The sequence below is a fragment of the Sebastes umbrosus genome, chromosome 2 (genome assembly GCF_015220745.1).
Source record: "Sebastes umbrosus isolate fSebUmb1 chromosome 2, fSebUmb1.pri, whole genome shotgun sequence".
Classification (NCBI taxonomy): domain Eukaryota; kingdom Metazoa; phylum Chordata; class Actinopteri; order Perciformes; family Sebastidae; genus Sebastes; species Sebastes umbrosus.
Window position 1 is genome coordinate 26684656 of NC_051270.1, and position 21588 is coordinate 26706243.

At 40.2% G+C, this 21588-nt stretch overlaps 1 protein-coding gene across 3 annotated transcripts; it reads right to left on the reverse strand.

Annotated features, from left to right (window-relative positions):
• Nucleotides 1–1043: 1043 nt before the first annotated feature.
• ipo7 (importin 7) lies at nt 1044–20059 on the reverse strand. 3 transcript variants are annotated; one of them, XM_037746482.1, is made up of 25 exons: nt 19852–20059; nt 16728–16809; nt 13672–13828; nt 13361–13519; nt 13109–13265; nt 12497–12586; nt 12269–12363; nt 11550–11634; nt 11300–11434; nt 10998–11097; nt 10828–10904; nt 10553–10669; nt 9784–9873; nt 9527–9692; nt 9237–9397; nt 8287–8415; nt 6325–6391; nt 6056–6181; nt 5826–5923; nt 5618–5713; nt 5254–5474; nt 4084–4292; nt 3765–3971; nt 3550–3666; nt 1044–2119 (listed from the first exon to the last, which is right to left on the reverse strand). In XM_037746482.1, the coding sequence occupies exons 1-25, from the start codon at nt 19933–19935 to the stop codon at nt 2022–2024; spliced, it is 3123 nt and encodes a 1040-aa protein (XP_037602410.1). In that variant the 5' UTR covers nt 19936–20059; the 3' UTR covers nt 1044–2021. The 3 variants fall into 3 exon arrangements, with proteins under 3 accessions (XP_037602410.1, XP_037602415.1, XP_037602420.1); XM_037746487.1 differs by lacking the exon at nt 19852–20059 and adding an exon at nt 19570–19703; XM_037746492.1 differs by lacking the exon at nt 16728–16809 and having other exon boundaries at nt 19852–20034.
• Between the last annotated feature and the right edge of the window lie 1529 nt (nt 20060–21588).

The window sequence follows — 21588 nt, forward strand, 5'->3', positions numbered from 1 at the left end:
CGAAGAATTTTTGAAGGACAGGAAATTATTTTGACCCTTAATTGGCCCAAATCAAGTATTTTGGACATATCTAGAGGAACCTGCAGGTAATAATAAGATGGCAGGCCTCTATTAACCAGGGTTCCTCCAGTTATCTGTGCAATGTGTGCAGTTTTTTTATATGCTACAATACCGGATTTGCTGAGTGGTTAATGGATCAAACACATTACTTGAGAAATATACACAGAACAAAAGTGAAATAATGGTCTTGAAACTATACGTTGACTCAAAACAGTGCCCCAAGATTAGGGAATAAAGCAGGATCCACTTTAAGGCATCATGTCAGCTGATGTGTTTGTGCTGAATATTCCCAGTGTCTCTGTTTTATAGACCGTTTCAATGGAATTGCATTGCTAGGCAACAGCTTGTGTCCATGTTTACTTCCTGTCAGCCTATGTCATTCACATACATTGCAACAGGAAATAAACTCCGACACTGGACTGTTTGCATTTATAATTGTGAAATGGTCAATTTATGTGTCTCAGTAAGTGATGTGACAGTGAGCCAGCTTGCACAATACAAGACCCTGAATTCAGCCATTGCAGATTATATTATTTACACCTGCGCTTTACTGAGACATGTTTTAAATCTCTTCTCTGAAAAAAGACCTATCCAGCCCTCTTGCTCATATATTCGCTGAGCATAGGACTGTGCCAGAAAAGCATGCTGGTTTGCATACTGCGAAAAACGACCGAATGTAGTAGGACATCCTGGTATTTTTGGCATTCTGCATTTGACATAATATGTATCGAGACATACCAAATCCTTTTCTGGCATACTAAATAGTATGGATATTGGAACGCACAGAGCTGCTCTGTGGAGAGCACAACATCTAACCAGGCTTGTGTGTACAAATACAGTGCATGACAATATAAAAAAAACACCGACTCTGGTATCACAGGAGAGCACTGTACTCTCTGGTGGAGACCTCTGAAAAAACAGTGAAGCTTACACTCATTACTAATAAAATAAACATCATCCTGTTAAGGAAACACTCGAGGTCATGGAGTCCCTTAGCTTTTTTCTTTTTAATATGTTGTTGTATATATAGATGGTTCATCCATACACCAACCAAAAGCTTGAGACCTTCACGATAAGTCCAATTGTACATGCTTCAATGATGTATTCAATTGTACTTTCAGTGCTCACAAACCCATGTCCTGTAGCCAAACTGAACACCAAGAGCATTCTCTTTTTTCCTGAAATCAATAGTTTCCGAGTTGCTCACTGATCCCCTCTGTAACCAGAAGTGTGACAACCAGCCATTACAGAAGTCGCTTGCAAAGTAACAAAGTTACAGCTGTTTTCATTTTTAAAGTCTTCAATTTAAAAAATTTGCAGTCTGATACAGAAGGCTAGGAGACCTGAACAATATGAAAGTGCTAGTCATTAATTTACAGAGATCAGGCATCACATAGTGCTATGAAGTATCCAATATGCTACATATGAATACAGCTGTTAACACCTTACAAATGCCTCCGGTTGTTTTTCAAGGCTACTTGAAAAATCAATAACCTTGGCTTGTATGTACATAAACATGAGTGTTTGTTTATGCAGAAAATAACGTAGATATCACCACTACCAGAGGTATAATCTTATTACGGCCAATTGGCCACAACAGTGATAATGCAATATTAAGTCCCATTATCAATTTCTACCTGTTAAATCCCCCAAATTTGTTTAAAGTGGGAAAAAAAACGAAAGAGTTGCCATCATGGTATCCCCTCCACACTGGGCTCCAGAAGACAACGTTGTTCAGAGCTTCTTCTCTTGCATCGTGCTCAAGTTCTTGGTTTGTTTTCCCCAGCCATTGGTTGCATTTTAGTTGCTTTCCCACATCTTCTGGTGCTTATTTCCCATTTGACAGATTGAAGAATGACTGAGAAGAACCAGTTCTGGAACCACTACTTAAGGGAACAACACAAGCTTTTTTTCACTTCACTACAATCAGTCACAGAGTAATAAAAAGTAGAACGGATGACTCAATTCATTCCTGGAGCAGTGCCGCCAAAGTTGAAAGTAGATGGCACCACTGGCGCTGTGAACTTGTACCCGCCGTGTTTCTCGATCATCTTGGATTCTGTAATAAGATAATAAGCAACAGTACTTAAAAATAATGTTTCCCGAAGGGGAGTGTTGTTCACTGTTCATAAACTACACAGCTGGTGCTAGACCGCTCCCTAAATGTTGGCCATTTTAACTGTCAGGAAACCCAAGACACATATCATGTCGTCATTCGATGAGTAAGGACTTTAATTTCTTCCCTGCAATCATACACAACTTGAAGACAAGACTAGGAGCCACAGTGTGATCCAATGCATTTTATGTCTTTAAAAAAGAAGAGATAACAGGAATGAGGGGAGAGAGAAATGGCGACAACAGACTGGACACTGCGGTTCCTCATCAGCCCCTAAACCTCAAGGTTACTGGTTCCCAACTAGGGCTCGTGAGGCCTTCTTGATTTTAACAGGGTGTAAGACAATGTTTTTTTAAATATATACAGTTGGCCTATATCTCAGCATTTCATTCATTTCTGTGAAGAAAACTAAATGAAGTTGTTAATTTCAAAGTTTGGCTTATTATTTAAGACATAAACAGGATAAGGGCACGGTGATGACCTGAACACCAGCTATATTCACAGAGCCTTTCCTCTCTGCTAAACAGCCGCGTCCTGCATTAGAAAGGTAGGCAGTTAAAACAACCAAAGCTGATAGAACAATGGCTAAGCATCAGGGAGAAGAAAACACTGAACTTGGTATGAATGATTGTTATAATAAAAATAAAAAAACAAAAAAATGACAATCCAGATAATTGTATTAAAAATAACAGGAAAACTCATCTGTGATGCATTATTCACAAGAAATAATCTGCTCAATTTATTCAAATCGCTCATTTTACACAAACTTCCTGCAGTTATTGTGTTCACTATTTGGGTTAATTGTACAGCTTATCAGTTGTTCTGTACTGATATTGTTATGCATTTAATATAATATTAAATATCCATAAAATATGTCAGTCAGGGGTCATCAGATTACTCTGATAGAAAAGGGGTCCCTTAAGAAAAAAAAGGTGGGGAGCCACTGCCCTAGGCCACCACTTCGGCTGACAAGTATTGAACTTGGATTACAACTTATATTTATTGTTTTCTTTTATGGAGGTTAAAATATGATTTTTTTTTTTTTTTTTTTTTTTAAATCTTCCCATCATTTTTTAAAAATCATGTTTTACTGTCCATAAAAAGGCACAAAAGCAGCTTATTGCAACACGCTGGACTGTAGTATAAGTGGATAGAGGCTATGAATACTATAGTACCTTTTATTCCAGGTAAAATGTATAGATGAAATGGCATTTGTAATAACATTTAGAATTAAAACAAAATTTAAGGCAACAAAATCAATAACAAAAAAGCAGGAAATAGCATGTAAAAAAGAATTTGCTTTATTGTCAGACTGAAGTGCTGCAATCAGAGTTTAATTTGAATTTTTTGTTGCAGTCTCAGCAGGCGCTCACCATGTGCTGCCCGTCTCTGGTCTGCAAGTGTGCCAATGTCCTGAAGGTGTTTGCCCTGATCCTCGTCGAGGGCCTGTGTTAGTGCCTGGTACCACGCTGGGTCACGGCTCTGGATATCTGCATCACAGTAAAGGGAGATTAGTGATTGATTATTTGTTTTACTGAGCCATTTCATTGATTGATTTAGCTTTCACATCATCAGGTTGTCGTCTTACTCTGTAGTATGGCTTTGAAGATCTGATACTCGTCCACTAAGTTGTCTTCGTCATCTACAGCTGTAGTGTAGCCCTCAAGTGCCGTCTCCTCAGCATCGTCCTCCTCCCAGTCTTCGTCGTCTCCATCCTCTCCCGCCTGCTTCGCCAGCATCTCCAGGTACTCCTGGCCTTCCTCGTCGATATCATCCTCGTCACTGCCCAGCTCGGCTACATTCAGTCACAGAGTTTAGGGAACACCTTAATACACTTAACTCGCCTTGCAGAGGAATATTGAACTTGGCTGAAGCAACACTGAATACATCAAACATTAATGGCTTACCGTTGTCGTCGTCGTCTTCCCCGTCTTCATCATCATCGTCCTCGTCATTCTCATGCTCTGCTCGACAGGCGTACGCCCTTTTGAGGCCGTTGAACAGTAGGATAGCTGCTGGAAGAAGCTGGACGGCCACCTGGTTGACAGCCTGAGGCCTGTGCTCGAGGTCGATGAGAGCACAAAGTCCGAGAATGCACATCTTCCTGTCGTGGAGGCTGCGAGGGGAGCAAGGGGGAAAAAAACTTAGTGGCATTTATGATAATAACAGTTCTGAAATTACAGTTATTAGTTGACTGAACTATTGCTAGATACGGCGACTTCTTTGGGTTTCATTGGCTGCTGGTTATACTAAGTAAATAGCTTGAAGACATAATTTTGGGCTCTAGAGATCAGCATTTGTCATCATCATAATTAAAGATGAATTGCAATGAATTTATTAATAGATGCATAGTTTATACATTTGACAAGTATAAAATTTACAAGTTTCTGCAGTTAATACTAGGGATGTGACGGTGAAGAGATTTTCCCACCGGTTAATAATCTCTTGACAACACCGGTGTTACCAATTACACCGGACATTTTACAAGAAAAGATGACAGTCAATATATGTAGCGCGCTTACTTTGATCTGTAATGTCGGGTGGCTGTGCTCCGTAGCGCACACCGGCTGTGACCGATCCGTCCGCCGCATGGCCATGGCCACATTGACGCTATACGTTCCCTTATAGCATTGGGTTTGAATCTGAAATATTGCCAAATAGGCGCTTTTGCTTTTCGCTTCGAATCGTCTTGTCTGTCAACTCTCTTGTCCCGTGTGTGTGAAATATGAGTCCTACTACTCTGACCTGAGACTCTGTATGGAGCAGATGCATTCACTGTCAGTTTGTAGTGTCTGTCGTCCGACTTTGTATTGATAATACGCCGGTGATACGGCAAAATGAACTAAATGTTTTTTTATTTAAATGGGTGCCCAACCACCGTGTAACACCTGTAACACCTGTAACACCTGTAACACCTGTAACACCTGTAACACCTGTAACACCGCTAACACCGACTACCGCGACAAGCCTAGTTAATACCGAGCTCAAGAGTTTTATTGTTAGACTAGAAAGTTAATTGTCAGTACCATGTGTACTGTGGTGCTAATTTGCACTGTTGATGCTCATGAAACTCTTACCCAAGGAAACAGTCGACATCTTTGAGCCACTGGGTAATGAAGTGGTTAGTGATAGGCTCAGTGTTGTTTGGAAAGCGGAGGTTCTCCAGAGTGTTGAGGAGAAGAGGGGGGCTGTAGTAAAGTGCAGCGATAGCCACTTGCAGGCACATCGTCCTCAGCTCGCTGGTCTTCACCTCCCGCGTCAAACGCTCCAATGCAGCAGCCACAAACAAGGGCACAACCTGCAACGACAGCAAGGTCATCTTCAATAGAGCAAAACGGTCAATTATGAATAGTATTATTAAAAATGTTGAATCTTGATGTCAGGAGTGAACGCCTCCTGTGTGGCTTAGCAGTTTGAAATGGAGATTTGATAGATGCTGACCTGGTCAATGCCACGACCTTTGCACTGCAGAATGATCACCTCCAGCAGCTTGGCTGCATGGCATTCTGGGTCCTCACCTGGATCACCTGTCAGGACCTGTGAGAGGTGACAGACTCAGGTAAACTTTCTAATACACAGCAATCACCTCAAATAATTAGCTTGAAATCACTGTCTGTTACATCATGCATTATCAACTGCACCATTGTACCTTCTTGCACATGCTATAGATGATCTCCAGGTATTTGGTGTCAGATAAGAGAGTATCTGTGTCAACTGTGACGTAGTTGTGAAGAAGAGGCATCATATCTGAAACAGAAACACATTTACTTTTCACACAGCTGAACAATATTATGAATATTGTCTGTTACAGATCTGCCACTAGTGCTCCTTTTTATTCTAGTTTAAAATCTTTACACTGGTTCTTCGCCAGCCACATACCTGTGAAGTAGTCAAATCCGTCTTGCTGGAAGACTTCATACACCAGTGGAAGGAGCTGCCACATCTGTGCTGACACCTGCTGGCAGGTCAGGCTGTGAGCCAAGGACAGGATCTCCTCGTAGAACTCTGGGGAAAAGAAAGAAAGTCAAGTGAGTGACTGGAGGTAAATATAGTCTGTTTATTATCAATAGATCATCTCTTAGGCAGACAGAGGGAGCTTTAGTGCAACATGCGGGTGGAATGTGGAAGCACAGGAAGGACCTGCTTACCCAGTACGTGTTGCTGCAGCACAGTGCCGATCACCTGCAGACAGATGCCCTCCAGCTGCTGGGTGATCTGAAACAGCACGAGGGTCAAAGGATTTAATCAATATAATACATCAGAGAAGATAACGCTGTAGGGATCAAATCTGTGTATAGATTCAACTCAACAGCATGTTCCTTATACTACAAATATTGTGTTATTATGTAATTAGTGAGTGAAACAATAAGTGTTAATAATAATATCTATTTTGTCACCACATGTGGTTGTTTGGTATTTTTTAAGCACTAATTTAGTGTTTTATATATATATATATATATATATATATATATATATATATATATATATATATATATATATCTCACTAAAAAGGTACAGGCTGGCTCAGTGTAGGCCAACTGTATCAATCTCACACATAATATACACACTCACACACAGAGGAAACACAGGAAAGGGGTAAGAGAGAGAGGGATAGAGAGACAACATCCATCAGTCTCCTCTCACCCTTCACTCACTCAGTCAGTCAGTCAGTCAGTAAGAGAAACAGATCTCAGTCAGATAGCTGCTATAAAGCTACTAGAAAAAGTTTGTTCCTCTTGTGGCAGGTTGTGTCTGAGTAAAAAAAACTCCTACTGCCATTCTATCCTCACATGTGGAACATCCCGATGCAGCCATCAGGCTTGAGACCCGGTAGACATTAAAACGACGGTGGGAGGGGAACAACTACAACAAAAGCTGCAAAATGTGCAATAACAAAATACATTACAGTGATAGCCCATAGAAACAAATTTGCTCATGTGTAGGGTTATAAACTAATTAATAAATAAATATACTGTAACCTATGCCAACATATAAAATAAAGGACATGGTTTTGTTGAAACCGTCCATCGGTCTTCTCTGCGTTTCAGCACCTGGGACAGCACCGCACATACACACACGCACACCCTCTACACACACAACAAACAGAGCTATCCGTCTGAGAATAACTCAGAATAATTAATGTTGATGCATAATGGATAATGTGGAATTAATGTTCCTTATTTCATGTGCTAACTGGGATTTTTGAGGTAATGCATGTATGAAAATAAAAATGATGTATTCGAATACTGATTTGGACTTCGATTACCATGGCAACGGTCGAAGCTTCAAAGCATTCAGGTCAGTCTTAATATACACACACAGTATGCTGCTGGGAAACCATTTAAATGGGTTAAAAAAAGGCCTCAGTTTCAAAGCATATTTTAACCAAATGTTTCAAATGTTATAACGTATAAAACTGTATGTTATATAAAAAAGGGAAGTTTGCATGAAAGGCATGATTCTATTAATTATCAACTATCCCTGCTACGTTGAAAACATGATTTAACTTCGGTGTAAGGTATGGAACAACCCATGACTTTCACCTTTAGTGAATGAGTAAATTATTTTGAGTCAAATCAACTAGAAGCAATGATGATAAGCACCTCTTGACCACCAATGCTTTTTCATGTCCCTGGTGTGTCGATCCTGTAATGTCCTCTAATGATCCCAATTGAACAGGTTGACTTTACAGTAAGGACTGTAAAGTCAATGGTCAAATAAAAACGATTCCAATTCTTTGTAGCCAAGTGAAATACACCGACGATCGCTGAAATCTGAACTGCTGAACTGTTGTGCAATCAAAAATCCTCAGTGTAAAGCGATGCTTGGTCAAACCTAATGGCTTCTTGGCTCGGAGCACTGGCAGTTCTATGTTTCAGCAGACATGGTGGCAGCGTGCCCCGGCACTATTTCTAGCGTCTGCCTCAGCCTCTGAGTCATTTTGAACACAGATGCGCGTTCCCAGGAGTTGGTGGGTGGCTGAAGTGTGTTGGCAGGAACGCTACAGCAGACCAGAGCTGCTTCTGCAGAGGAAGTGGCGCTGAGATGAGTGATCAGCCTGGAGTGTGTGTGTGTGCGTGGGCAGCATGCTTAGTGGCTATGCTGCTTACCTCTTTGTGGTCCTCCACCACACTTAGCAATGTGTCAATGGTGTTGAGGATGCCCATGGCCGTCACAGCCTTGTCATCTCCTCCCTCCTCATCAGGGCCCGTCTGAATCACCTGGTTGAACGTCATAGCCTGACAAAGACCCAACACAGAGACTATTAGGATTGTGGAACAAAAATGGTATATGAGCTGCTGTGCAGCTGACCTGCACAAGTTTTTACAAACTTCTGATAGATAAAGAGAAGAAAAGCAAGCATGTTTTCCGTTAATTTGGTGAGACAATTATAATCCTTAACTTGGATATGTAGCTGCCATATGTGTCAGGCACATTACATGTTTGGATAAAAATTAGGGCTGTCAATCGATTAAAATATTAAATCGCAATTAATCACACATTTTGTATGGGTTAAAGTGGGCATGTCTGTAAAGGGGAGACTCGTGGGTACCCATAGAACCCATTTTCATTCACATATCTTGAGGTCAGAGTTCAAGGGACTCCTTTCAAAATGGCCATGCCAGTTTTTCCTTGCCATAATTTAGCAAATGTTTGGAGTGTTATTTAACCTCCTTCGCGACAAGCTAGTATGACATGATTGGTACCAATGGATTCCTTAGGTTTCTAGTTTCATAGAATGCCAGTATCTTCACTCTATCTTTAAAAATAAACCTGCTACAATCTAAAAATCGCAAGTTGCATTAATGAAGTTAGTGGCATTAAAATGAATTTGCGTTAATGTGTTATTGTCGTGTTGACTTTGATAGCCCTAATACAAATCTGATTATTCTTTCTTTTTGGATAACTCAGTGAGTGACTATAATCTTGGTTGCCTGTACTCCATCTGAAATGAAGCTCCCCTTATACAATGCAGCCATAGGGAGAGTTCACTAAGCCACTCAGTGATGGCATCATGTGAAACGATGACCTCAACATGCAGCCTCTTTACTGCACTTACCAAGTGCTGTGTCATCTCCACTGCAATTGGAGTCACTTCCTCACTGTATTCACAGATCATCTTCTGTATGACATTGGTGAGGTCATCGTTCTCCGTCTCCCTGACAATGTGCAGGAGTGCCTGCATCACTGGCCGGATGAAGGGGGTGATGTATTCTTTGGCTAAAGGATACAACACACGAGTTAATGTAGACACTCAAAGAAAAACTGCTTAATGACACATTCTCAAAACAAAAACCATTGTATAGAGTGCCGTCAGTAAAACACCAGCTGCATGACTTTACTGCTCACCTTTCTCCTGGTTGCTGATTAGGACCTGCAGGGCAATAGCAGCCTCCACCTTAACTGGCATCTCATTGTCATTGATTAGACAAAGGCGGGTCAGCTCAAGAGCCGTCTGCAGGTTCTGGTCACTTTTGAACTTCACCTCACAGAAGTAATGCAGCACCCAGCAGGCCTGTGTGGAAACAGAGGTTGAGAAAAAGCTTGTTATTAAGCAAAGTTAACACATGCGTCTTCAGTCTGCCTGTTGGGAAATGATCACTTACTCTGGCTCTCATATAGCCCAGCTCACTGCGGAACAGGGGGAAGACGTGATTCTGCAGCATGAACTCCATCTGGTCCTTATAAATCTTTTTCTGTGTAGAGAAAGAAATATAAACTGTCAAGTTTCACAAGACGGTCAAACACAACACTCATCTCGTACGATTCATTTTCAGCTTTAACAAAAAAACATCTATGACTTCTTTGATACTTTCTAGAAATGGGCTGTTCAGACTCGATTCCGCTTATCAACGCTTTCTGACAGTTGTGTTAACGTTAGCAGCCGGTGGCCAACCACCCAACAATTTACCAGGAATCGATAAAAAAAAATCTGATCAATCAGAGGAATTGATTACCAATTCCCATCCCTAGCTCAGACTGAAGTTGTGTATAAACTGGTTGATACAACTCTACAGTATCAGCACTTGAATATTTGGTCCACAGCATTGAAATATTAAACTTGATTTCAATAGTCTGACAAGTCACAACTAAGTAAGTACAACAGCATTCACCATTTCTAAAAGCCCAAAGCTAAACCAACTTCTGCAAAATCATCTCTAAACCCAGTTAGAGACCATCATTTCCGACTGAATGCTCAAAACGGATGTCGTGGTGAAAAACAGGAAGGTGCTGTGAAAATACTGTTTGTTGCGCCATGTTAAAAATGTTCAACACCCGTTTTGCTCAGAATGGAATCAAATGTCTCTAATCTGTGTGTAGAAAAGAGGAATTGTCAAAGAAGTAGTGCTAACAAGCCAGCTGAGGGGTGTTTACCTTCAGCAGGATTTCAGCCAAAGAGCCGATCATGTGGAGGGCACCGTCCTTTTTCCTGGGGTCAGAGGCGGGATCAGTGAGGATCTGGTAGCAGAAGCCCATCGTCTTTTGCAGCACCTAAACAGAGGAAGAACATATTGGATTAGATTTCATTAAATATGAATTGAGGGGATAGAGGCAGAATCTGTTTGATTTTTCCATTATGGGAACTTTTTTCCTAACTGACCAAAAATCAAAGCCTCAAGGAAATTAAACACAAAACAATTTGAACTCACCTCTTTCCTCTTGTTGCAGGCAGTGAAGAGGAGTGTCTGGGCTGCAGTTGTTGGAGAGATGAAGTCCTCAAATACATCTAAGGGGGACAGCAGACATCAGATAAATGGTTAGTCATCACCGGTGCACGCAAATCCTTTTTGAATAACAGGCAGCAACTTTCTCTGCTTACCAAACTTCATGCGGATGTACTCGTATGGATCCTCCTGCCAGAGTTCCTCATCGCTGTCTGTGTAACACATGAGGGGGAAGACCACATCCTGAATGATGCCCTGAAAAACAAAATATAAAGAGTCTGAGTCACGGAGTGGTTCTGATGTCAGGCTAGTTTTGCTTCTTTCATCTGATGGCTGAACCAGTACATCAAAACAAATACAGATTTACAATGTTGGTACTGCACAACCAACATCTAAAACTTGTCCCTTACTGTATTGGGAATTGTTTACTGGATAGTCAGACATGCTTTATTTGTACCTGGATGTGTGGTTTGAGATTTCTCCACGTCAGAGCATGAGCTATGCCCTGGTTGATGTAGTTGAGTGTCTGTTGGAGTACTCTGGGAGCCACATATTGCTTTTCCTTGTACTGGTATAAGACTTTCAGCAGCACCTAGTAGACAGATGAACAAAGAAATGCCTTATATTTTTGAGGTGCACTTCAAAAGAGACACAGTTCAGTGTGACTGGGGCGTTGCTGCTTGAATTACGGCTTGTGAAGTTCTAACCTGCTGAGCAGGAACTGCATATTCCTTGAGGAAAAGTTCAGCAAACTCTGCGTACTCTTTGGTTGTGTTGCCTGGGCTTCCATACCTGCAAAGTTCAATACAGTGAATGTTATTGTTAAACATATTTGTACAATTTACTACTAGGGCTGTCAAAGCTATTGCAATAACGCAAATTTGTTTTAACACCACTAATTTCTTTAACGCAATCAATCTTTCGGAGGTTGTAGCAGACTCAGTTTTAAGGCTAGAGTGAAGATTCTGGTATCATATGAAACTAGAAAAATCCACTGGTACCAACCACGTCATTCTATCTTGTCAGAAAGGGTTCTATAGGTACCCACAAGTCTCCCCTTTACAGACATGCCCACTTTATGATAATCACATGCAGTTTGGGGCAAGTCATAGTGAAGTCAGCACATTGACAGCTGTTGTTGCTTGTTGGGCAGCAGTTTACCACATTATGATTTGAGCATATTTCTTTCTGCTAAATGCAGTACCTGTGAGGGTTTCTGGACAATATCTGTCATTGTTTTGTGTTTTTAATTAATTTCCAATAAATATTCATATATTTCCGTAAAGCAAGCATTCCCATGTTGATAAGAGTATTAAATACTTGACAAACCTCCCTTTAATCATGGACAATCATGCGATTCAATATTTTAATTAATCGACAGCCCTATTTACTACACAAGTTATGGGAACAATCATCGGATTTTTACCTCTCAAACAGCCGGGCCAAGATGTGAAGGGCCCACTTCTTACACTTCCACCATGGCAGCTCAGGCCGCTCATCTTCATCTATCTGCATCGTCTCCTGCACATATCAAAAACCAATGTTGGCACAGTCAGCGTGTGGAGAACTGAAATGTTTACATCTTGGAAACCGGACAATTTGTAAGGAGTCATCGGCAATATTAGTGCGGTATGAATTCATTTTGTGTCCTTACCGGAGGCACATCTCTATCCACTACTGTCTTCAGGATCTCCATCCACTCTGTCAGGTTCTGTCTGTTGATGAGTTCCAGCGGGAGGTTGTACTGTGGAGACAAACAAGGGAGTCCATTTTGTTTTTTGATAAATCTTTTTACACTTACTCTAATTAGACCAGATATTTTTTTTTTTTTTTTTTAAAGTTATTTTTTTGGGGGCATTTTTCCATTTTTATTGAGGACAGTGGATAGAGTCTTGAAAGGGGGGAGAGAGAGAGTGGATGCGGAAAGGGCCACAGGCCGGATTCGAACCCGGGCCGCCGCGGTCAGGACCAAGCCTTGATACATGGACGCCCGCTCTACCAACTGAGCTAACCCAGGCGCCCTAGACCAGATATTTTGATATGTTCGTCATCTTGGGCTTTGGGAAACACTGATCGTCATTTTTCACCATTTTCTGACATTTTATAGACCAAACAACTTATCGATTATTCAAGAAAATAATCAACAGATTAGTTGCATTAATCATTAGTTGCAGCCCTAGACACATTTTTCTTTAGAAAAAACACAAACACATGTTCTCATTCATTAATCCCAGCTAAAGAAGATGCTAGGGAGCTGTGACGTTACCTGGAAGAGGGCATAGAGGATTTTGAAGATCTGTTTCTGTATGAGGACAGAGTCACTGGAGTGGTCAGGTAGCAGCTGGATAAAGCGTTCTTTCAGCATGGGCATGAAGATGTGCATGGCAGCCACCAGAGGTTGACGCTCTTCTGGCTTCTTGTATCTGTTTCACACGCAGGTTACATCAGCCACACAATGTTAACCCCATGTCAGGTGTTATAATACGATAGATAATTAAGATAGAGAACCCTGACTTACTCGTAGTTTTTGACAAGCTGGTAAAGGCAGAGCAAGATGCCCAGCCATCCTGCACTGTTGTCTGACTGCAGGTAGAAGCCGATCTTGTCCACGATGGTTGTCCACTTGCCGGGGTAGTCGTGCTTGATCATGTGGTGGATACATGTTGTCAACTGGACCCTGCCAGGTTCAAAAGTACAGTTTTAGATTGGGTGATTTAGAAAGTGACAGAATACTGTATGCAAAGTGGAAAAGCGCGACTGGTAGAGAACATAGATGGACGACCGTGAGCTCCTTTGACTCTACTCAACCAGCGGGGTGTGTGTGGTTACCTGATGCGCTCGGGGGAGTGGATGATGGCCTCCACTATGTTGTCTCGGATGAACAGCCTGTCCTCGTCGGGGATGTTATTGACAGCAGGAGTCTCTGTGGCTGTACCGTCGCCATCACTCCAGTGCTGGGTTATCATGTTCTTAAGGTAAATCACACCTAGACAGAGAGAGAAAACGCAAGGGTCAGCCCTTTAACATCAACACAGCACATACTATGTATAGTATAAATGCTGACATATACATGTATGAGCAACATTCAGTTCTCCATCTCTACAAAACAATCTGCCAAGTGACTAATACTACTCTGTAAAGCAGCTTGCAGATAAACTACTAAGTAACTAAAACCACATTGTATAGTTTTAGAATTCATTTGGTGTACAACCTCATGCAACTCCCGAACGTGCATCCATCATATTGACTGCATTTACATCATGACTGTGTGCTACACTGTAGTGTAAATTCAGAACCACCTAAAGCCTAAAAGGCAGAAATAAATTCTGCCGTCTGTAGTTCAGTAGTTTTGAATGTGGCACAAGGGTGTCAGCCGGGTTCACATCTACAACGTGGGGCCCTGTTCTGAGAGGCATCTGAGGGAGTGGAGGAGTGAGGGCTGGGTGGCGGACGTCAGACTGCTGACACAATCGTCTACGCCGCTGGCGAGGCAATCATAATCCAGCCTATCAATGCTGACGGAGCATAAACCCCCTCCCCTCTGCCCATGACCACCAAACTACACTATCGGCCAACACTGCTGATGATAGAAAATTAAAGAACGGGCATACAAAATGGTGAAATACCCTCTTCAGGTATGATTACAGAGGCAATTTATTAAACTAGGCTATTCCTATTAGACATTCTCTAACATAACAGCTACACAATTTATTTGTTAGCTTCAGTAAACTGCAGCTCCAGTCCAAAGCAGGAACATATTAAAACTGTAGGGATTGAGGTTGTAGTGTATTAACTATTTAAAATGACCTTAGTGTTCGTATAAAATCACCTACGCTGGGCAAACAACATTAATCAAACAGTGAGCTCAAGTATACAATCACTTGGTTTTTTTTTTATGAATACAAAAAGCCTACCACAATATCTGCTGCGAGCACTTGGATCTAATCTAAACAAACATGGGAACCAGATACTTTAAAAGGGTCAGTTCTACCAGACCACAAAAATACTCTGGCAGCTGTGCAAAATGTAGAGTTTTGCATGGTTTGCATTCTAAGTTTTAAGGTCAAAGTCCTTTCTGGTACAACACAAACACAATTGAGATGAATGGAATTTAATTTGTGGTCCTCAAAGCAAAAAAAGACAACATTTAAAAACTCAACAGCGACACTTCAACAATTATTGACAGCAGTGTCATTTTTCAACGGTTTGACCACCACACATAAAATTTAATTTACCTCCTTTGTATTCGGTTGGCAGCAGAAATCTCAAAGCAGAGATCTCAAAAACTCCCCACATACTGTACATGCTGCCAATACGGATTCAAAAACAACTCAAACCCACATTCAACTGTGCTGTCTGTTATAAAACCACTACGACTGATGCATTTGAGCAATCTATTCACTGAAAATTATGCAGTAAGTGACAAATAAAACGATCATAAAAGAAGTAGAGTGACTGACAGCATTTCTTAAATATTGGCCTGCCTCCCAACATCAAGCCAGACAGGAGTTAAATGAATAACAACCCGACCAACCTAAGTGTATTGAGGAAGTGCCAATACAATAAGTAAAGACAATGTTTGTTTGTAATCAGCTTCATTTGTGATATTATTCAGACAGCTTGTCTGCAGTCTGGAGGAGCTGCTCCTCCTCTATTCTGCTTTAAACATGGTCAGACATTTTTCCTACAGCTGGAAAAGTAATTCATTGCACCGAAGCACGGCTCTAACAGCTTCATTTGCTAGTACAGCTATGAATACTTGGGAGGTGGACGCACAATGATTCAGATACTATCTGTGTACTTTATACAACAACTTTGGCCAAGATTTTCACTTTGAACATTGATTTCCCCCTCCATTGACACCTTCCTCACAGAGCAGCGTTTGACTGAAGCAAAACAAGCTATATTTAACCAGCTCAACGTGTCCACTGCTCTTCAGCGTGGCACTTTAGCCTCACAAAAACACAAGTGTGAATCATGTAACATCGCTAAATTATCTTTTTTAGAAACCGTTATATAAGTGACCTGTTTAACTTGGGATCGTGGAGAATATCTAGTCCATTTCTCGGATAATGCGATCGGACAAAATTGGAGTCAGATGCGTGATAAAGTGGTAAGTCACACAGTGCCAGAGTGTCTCAGTAACCTTAGGTGGACCCAGTTGATACAAGGGGGAGGGAAAAAGCACAGACTGTGTGTCGTAACATTGTTTTAAAATAACGCTACCTATTAGGACTCATAACAGCAACACTGAAAATAGAAAAGGGCAATTTATTTTCCTAAGCAAGTGTTATTTTGCATGTTTTTTTTGTATGCTCAATAAATAGTTTTGAACTAAATAAAAAAAGACTTAGTGAAGTATTCATGCAGCTTCTCCAGCAATAATTTACAAATTGTTATGTCAAAAATCCAATTATGGATTTTTATTTGGGGATTTAATCTCCGTCTCAATCTAAAAGTGAGCCTCCTAGCACATGAAGGTCTCATCTTTATGGGCATATAATTGTTGAGAAGATACACTTAAACTTCAATCCAATGAGAAATGTGTCAAAATGTCATTAGCAAACCAGTGCATTTGCTTTTAGACAGTTTGGAAGAATAGCTTTCACTTTCTACATTTTTTCCCTAGAAGATGTTTCTACCAGGGCACATCTGGCACTTTAACCCTGACCTGTTTGTGTTGATCTCCACCTCAGCTTGAACTCATCCCTCACCCATCTCTGATTACACATATCAGCTGACTGTAAAGATGTACTGGTCCCAGCAGATAGCAGGGATGACATGAATAACATACGCAGAGTTGATTTTCTATTCCGTATAGTTTTATATAAGATCACCTTTTACCGACTGCTGAACTATTTTTACAAGCCAAAGTTTAGACTCACCTGCTTGCCTGACAGGCAAATCCAGCTGATCAGACATGGTGACGCGCAGCAGAGTGGACACAAAGTTTACCTGGGTGTGACCCTGGAAAGCAGAAATATGAACAGCTGAATGTAAACCGGTTATAAACACTGAAACAACATTTAGAATATCAATTTTCACACCGTTTGGTATGAAGAAGGTTTCATATTATTTTGCATGAACTCTACTTCCAGTTATTATTGGTGATATACTGTGATGTGCTGTTGGGAAATGGCCGTGGCTTTAAGCTACTTGGGAGCTCCCATCATAAAGGAACTTGGGAGGTTGTATTTTATGTTTGGCATACAGGTGCTTTAAGTCTGTTGCTAAGTGATGGATAACAAAAGCGGATATTACACTATTACCTTTTGAAATTGATGAGTAATTGTGTGCTTTGTTGCATTTTTACATTGTTTACGAAACAAAGAAATCCCATAGGGTCCATTATTTTTTAAACACCAGCATGCGTTGAAAATAGATGCTCATATTATCAACCAGCTGTGATCCAGAGCAGTGCAGGTATTTTTTTGTCAATTTTCTAATCTAAAACATGATTATATTTTTATTTTATTATTTATTTATTTGACAGGGACAGTGCACAGCTTCTTAGCTGTACCAGAGTTAGCTAACAGGGAATGACATCTTGGTTAAGAAAATTAACACTGTATAAAAACAATTACAAGACAGTACAAATTCACTATACAACAACAACAACAACATTAAGGCAGCACAACAACCACAATATTTAACAACATTAAGACACATCAAGTGTTTGCGTTCATGTGTGATGGGTACATGATTGGGTTGATTATGACTTAACTTAAACTAGACTTGACTTAAAGTCAGGTTTATAACCAGGGTTGGAAATTAACTTTTTTGTCCACCTGCCACAGTGGCTGGTTGATTCAAAAATCTAGCAGCCACTCATTAGATTACCATTGTTTTTTTTGGCTGGTGAGTGAAGCAAATCTAGCAGCCACTTGCATATGTTACCAGCATTTGGCTGGTGCTAATTTCCAACCCATGTAATTATGTGTTATTGCCTCCTCCAGAACTAAAGGTGTAAAAGGTTGGTCCCTGTGAAGTTGTAAAGGTGATAAATTATGAGATGACCAACTGATTTATGAGATGTTAATTAAAACACATCCTATGGGCTTTTAACCACAATGTATAAACATATTTTTAAAGATCATGCAATGTATTTCAGCATTTAGTCAAGCCTTATTCAATTGTTATCTGGCCATTTCCCATGAAAAACAAAGTCAGTTTATGACTAAGCAAAGCACTGTATTTAGAAACTATGCACTCCAACAGATTTACTCCATCCTCCTCCAGAAGACATGACTTTTTGTTCTGTACACAACTCAAATAACTCCAGCCAGCTGTCTAAGAACACACTCCAAGCTATATGCCATTCAAGTGAGCCATCACTATGGAGGCATATGTGGGTGTAAAAAAAAACAATCCAAGCCACTTGCACTGCCAAAAATAAACATGGTTGAAGGTGGCAAAACATACTGAACACATGCTATGGCTGGATTATTGTCACTTGAAAACAAAACATTAAAAAAAAGGCTTTAGTTTGGGATAACCGTCATCCATTTTAATTTAACTGACTTAAAGGAGCACAGACGTAGAAGAATGTGGAGCAAAACACAGTCAAAACTATGCAAACTATTAATTCCCCCCTAACTAATATACTGTACATGTCAAATAAGACAGAGGACTCCAGGTTATAGTCAAAATTACCCAGTTCAGTCTCAATCTGAGCCATTAAACTTTCTTTATGACACCTAATTTCTAACTTTACAGCTCGTATCATTTTGCTGGCAAAAACAAAAAATGTTAAGTTTAGTGATTAGCCACATAATTACATAAAAGTCAACTGGTAAAACATAACTAGCAGATGAGGAGGCTTTAGTTTTGGATAACTGTCATCCATTTTAATTTAACTGACTTAAAGGAGCACAGATGTAGAAGAATGTGGAGCAAACAGTCAAAACACAAATCAGTGAGCTCCAAACATCTTCTGGGAAAAAATTATTAGAAATCATGAAATGAAGGCTTTAAGTTGTTTAATGCAGGACACTGTCCATACTAACTGATAAGACATTTAGGGAAACTATGCAAACTACTAATTCCCCCCTAACTAATGTCAAATAAGACAGGACTCCATAGCCTCAGGTTATAGTCAAAGTTACCCAGTTCAGTCTCAATCTGAGCCATTAAACTTCTTTCTGACACCTAATTTCTAACTTTACAGCTTGTATCATTTTGCTGGCTTACTGATAAGCCACATAAATAAATACAAGTCAACTGGTAAAACATAACTAGCAGATGAGGAGAAAACAACACAACTTAGTTTAAATAGTCCTGCTGCTGCTTGAACCCAGTGGACTGTGTTGCTAACATTAGCTCAACTCGTGCTAACGTAAAAACTCTATTTTATTATTGACCAAGTAGCTTTAAAACAAAACCCAACCATCACATATTAAGCGGTGTCTACGGCAAGCAAACAGCGAATAGTTGGCTCATGTATAAATGTTATTGCGTTGTTGAATAATGTCATCACTTTCAGGGCTTGTCACAGTGACACGTGAGCAGCAGCAGCAGCTATGTAGCTCAGCAAGCTAAGCTAAGCTAAGCTAAGCTAGGCTAAATCAGTCTCCTGCTGTTAAATACGCTAACTAGCACACAACCCACGTTTCACCCGGCTTCACTTGCTCTTTAACACGCCAGACATGTTATTATTATGTCGTGTCAGCTCCTAAAATAGTCAAAACTTCACTGAAACTGTTGTGTGACGAGCTAATAATTACCTACCTCCTCTAGCGGAGCGAGAACTTAGCTTAGCATTAGCCACACAGCTGGCTCATGATGAAGCTAACGTTATTGTGTCATCGAAATAAAGACATACTATTGAATTAACGCTACTGGATATGTAGTGGTGATGTTAATGAGGTCGTTAGGAGCAGTATCCAGGTGGAGTTCTGGTATTCTATTTGTCATGGTAACAGTAGTCTAGGCTGCGTGCCTCGCTCTATCTCGCTGTTGTCGGGCCTCGGCCTCCATCACACCACTAACGGGTCTAGTCTCCGTGGTTACCTCGTTCAGCTGTCTCTCCGCGGCCTCCCGCAGGTTGGGGTCCATCGTCCCCCGAAGGGCCTCGACCAAAGACTCAGGATCCATTGCGAGAAACTCTGTGTTGGCGGCTCGGATTTTAGTTAATATTTCAGACGTCTATCAATCCCCCCAGTCACTGCGCACATGGACGCACGGCTCTCCGGTTACCCGGCGCGAAAGGAAGCAGTGAAATAAAAGTACCCGGATAGATCAGCGCCAAATTTGTGCAACACAGAACATCCGGCGGCGGTCACCGAGCTCAGCTACTGGGAGTTGTAGTTTTACAGCAAGGCAGGACTACAACCAGAAGTACAACCTTTTATTTTTTATTTTTTTTATATTTTTATTAAACAAATTCAAATTTACAAACAACATGGCTCAAACAAATAAATTATGTAAAATTATACATGAAAATAATAATAAATTAAATTAAGGGCTATTGGGCTGTACCTGTAATTCATATTCTTCTATTCTAGTTTCAAAGCATTTTTGTTTTTCATGACTTTAAGGGCTTTTATGTATGAAATAAACTCAGAAAGAAACACATTAAAACCTAGGTTCCACTTTTTTTATATACTTGGATTTGTGCAAATACAATTTTCCAAGAATGAGAATGTTATTCACCAGAAAGTCATCTTTGTTATTGTCCATGACAAGTCCATAAACAATGACCAGAAGTACAACCTGCCCAGTGCAGTGATTCACAGAGAGAGATAGGGAAGGTGACCCCCCTACTGGTTGTCCTCATTCTAGAAAGAAATCATTTATTTTGACTCATTTCATTTTTAGTATTCATCAAATAACGAAATAAATTCATTTCAATTCAAACTTTATTGTAGGCTCAAGGTCCAGATAAGAAAAAAGAAAAAAAAACTACAACAATACATATAATACATTACAATACAGGAAGCACTATAAAAAGTAATTATTAAAAATAGAGAAGGTGACCTCCCTACTGGTTGTACCTCATTCTAGAAAGAAACCATTTATTTTTACTCATTTCATATCAGTATTCATCAAATAAATAAATAAATAAACGTATAACAAACATTATTGATGTAAACTGACCTTGATGATCAGAAAATAGTAAAGATTATATTTATCTGTGAGGCCTACTATCTTGTCTGTAGACCATTGAGCAGCTGGATGTTAAATACATTTTGTTAAATGTTATACTTTTTGTTGGACACATTGTTGAATAAGGCATAATATATATATATATATATATATATAATTATCTGACAGACACTTTTGTGCAATAATCTGGCAAAACTGTAATCTGGCAAAACTGTCATCTCATAAATATACATATTGTATTTTTATATTTTATATTGTATTATCTTTTATATTTTTTATATTTATATTGCACTATCTCTTTTTTTATTTAAAAAAAAAAATATCATGTGCCTCTGTGTCCTCCGGTGCTCCTAATGGCATCTGCAAGATTTCACAGACTGGAGGAAAACAACCAATCAGAGCCGAGCTGGAGCCTGCCGTCTCTGAGCAGCTGTCAATCACTAAACAAACTTCGATCAAACGGTCAAACTAGGCAGTGCTGATCAAATATGAATCAATATGCTGTTACTGTAATGCCTATTTCTCGCCTCGAATACTTTCAGAAACATCTTGTAGTGTACTGTTTAGCTGTAAAATGAGAAAGTTTGTGATCCGGCAGCCATGTTGAGATCAGTTGAGGAAATACCAAGCACCGCCCACCAG

Excerpts from the sequence above, each read along its gene's own strand:
- ipo7 (XM_037746482.1), bottom strand. The coding sequence starts at position 19,935 with ATGGATCCTGAGTCTTTGGTCGAGGCCCTTCGGGGGACGATGGACCCC. Across the intron at positions 16,810-19,851 it reads CGGAGAGACAGCTGAACGAG|GGTCACACCCAGGTAAACTT; the intron begins GTAACCACGGAG and ends TCTGCTTTCCAG. Across the intron at positions 10,905-10,997 it reads GTACATCCGCATGAAGTTTG|ATGTATTTGAGGACTTCATC; the intron begins GTAAGCAGAGAA and ends TGTCCCCCTTAG.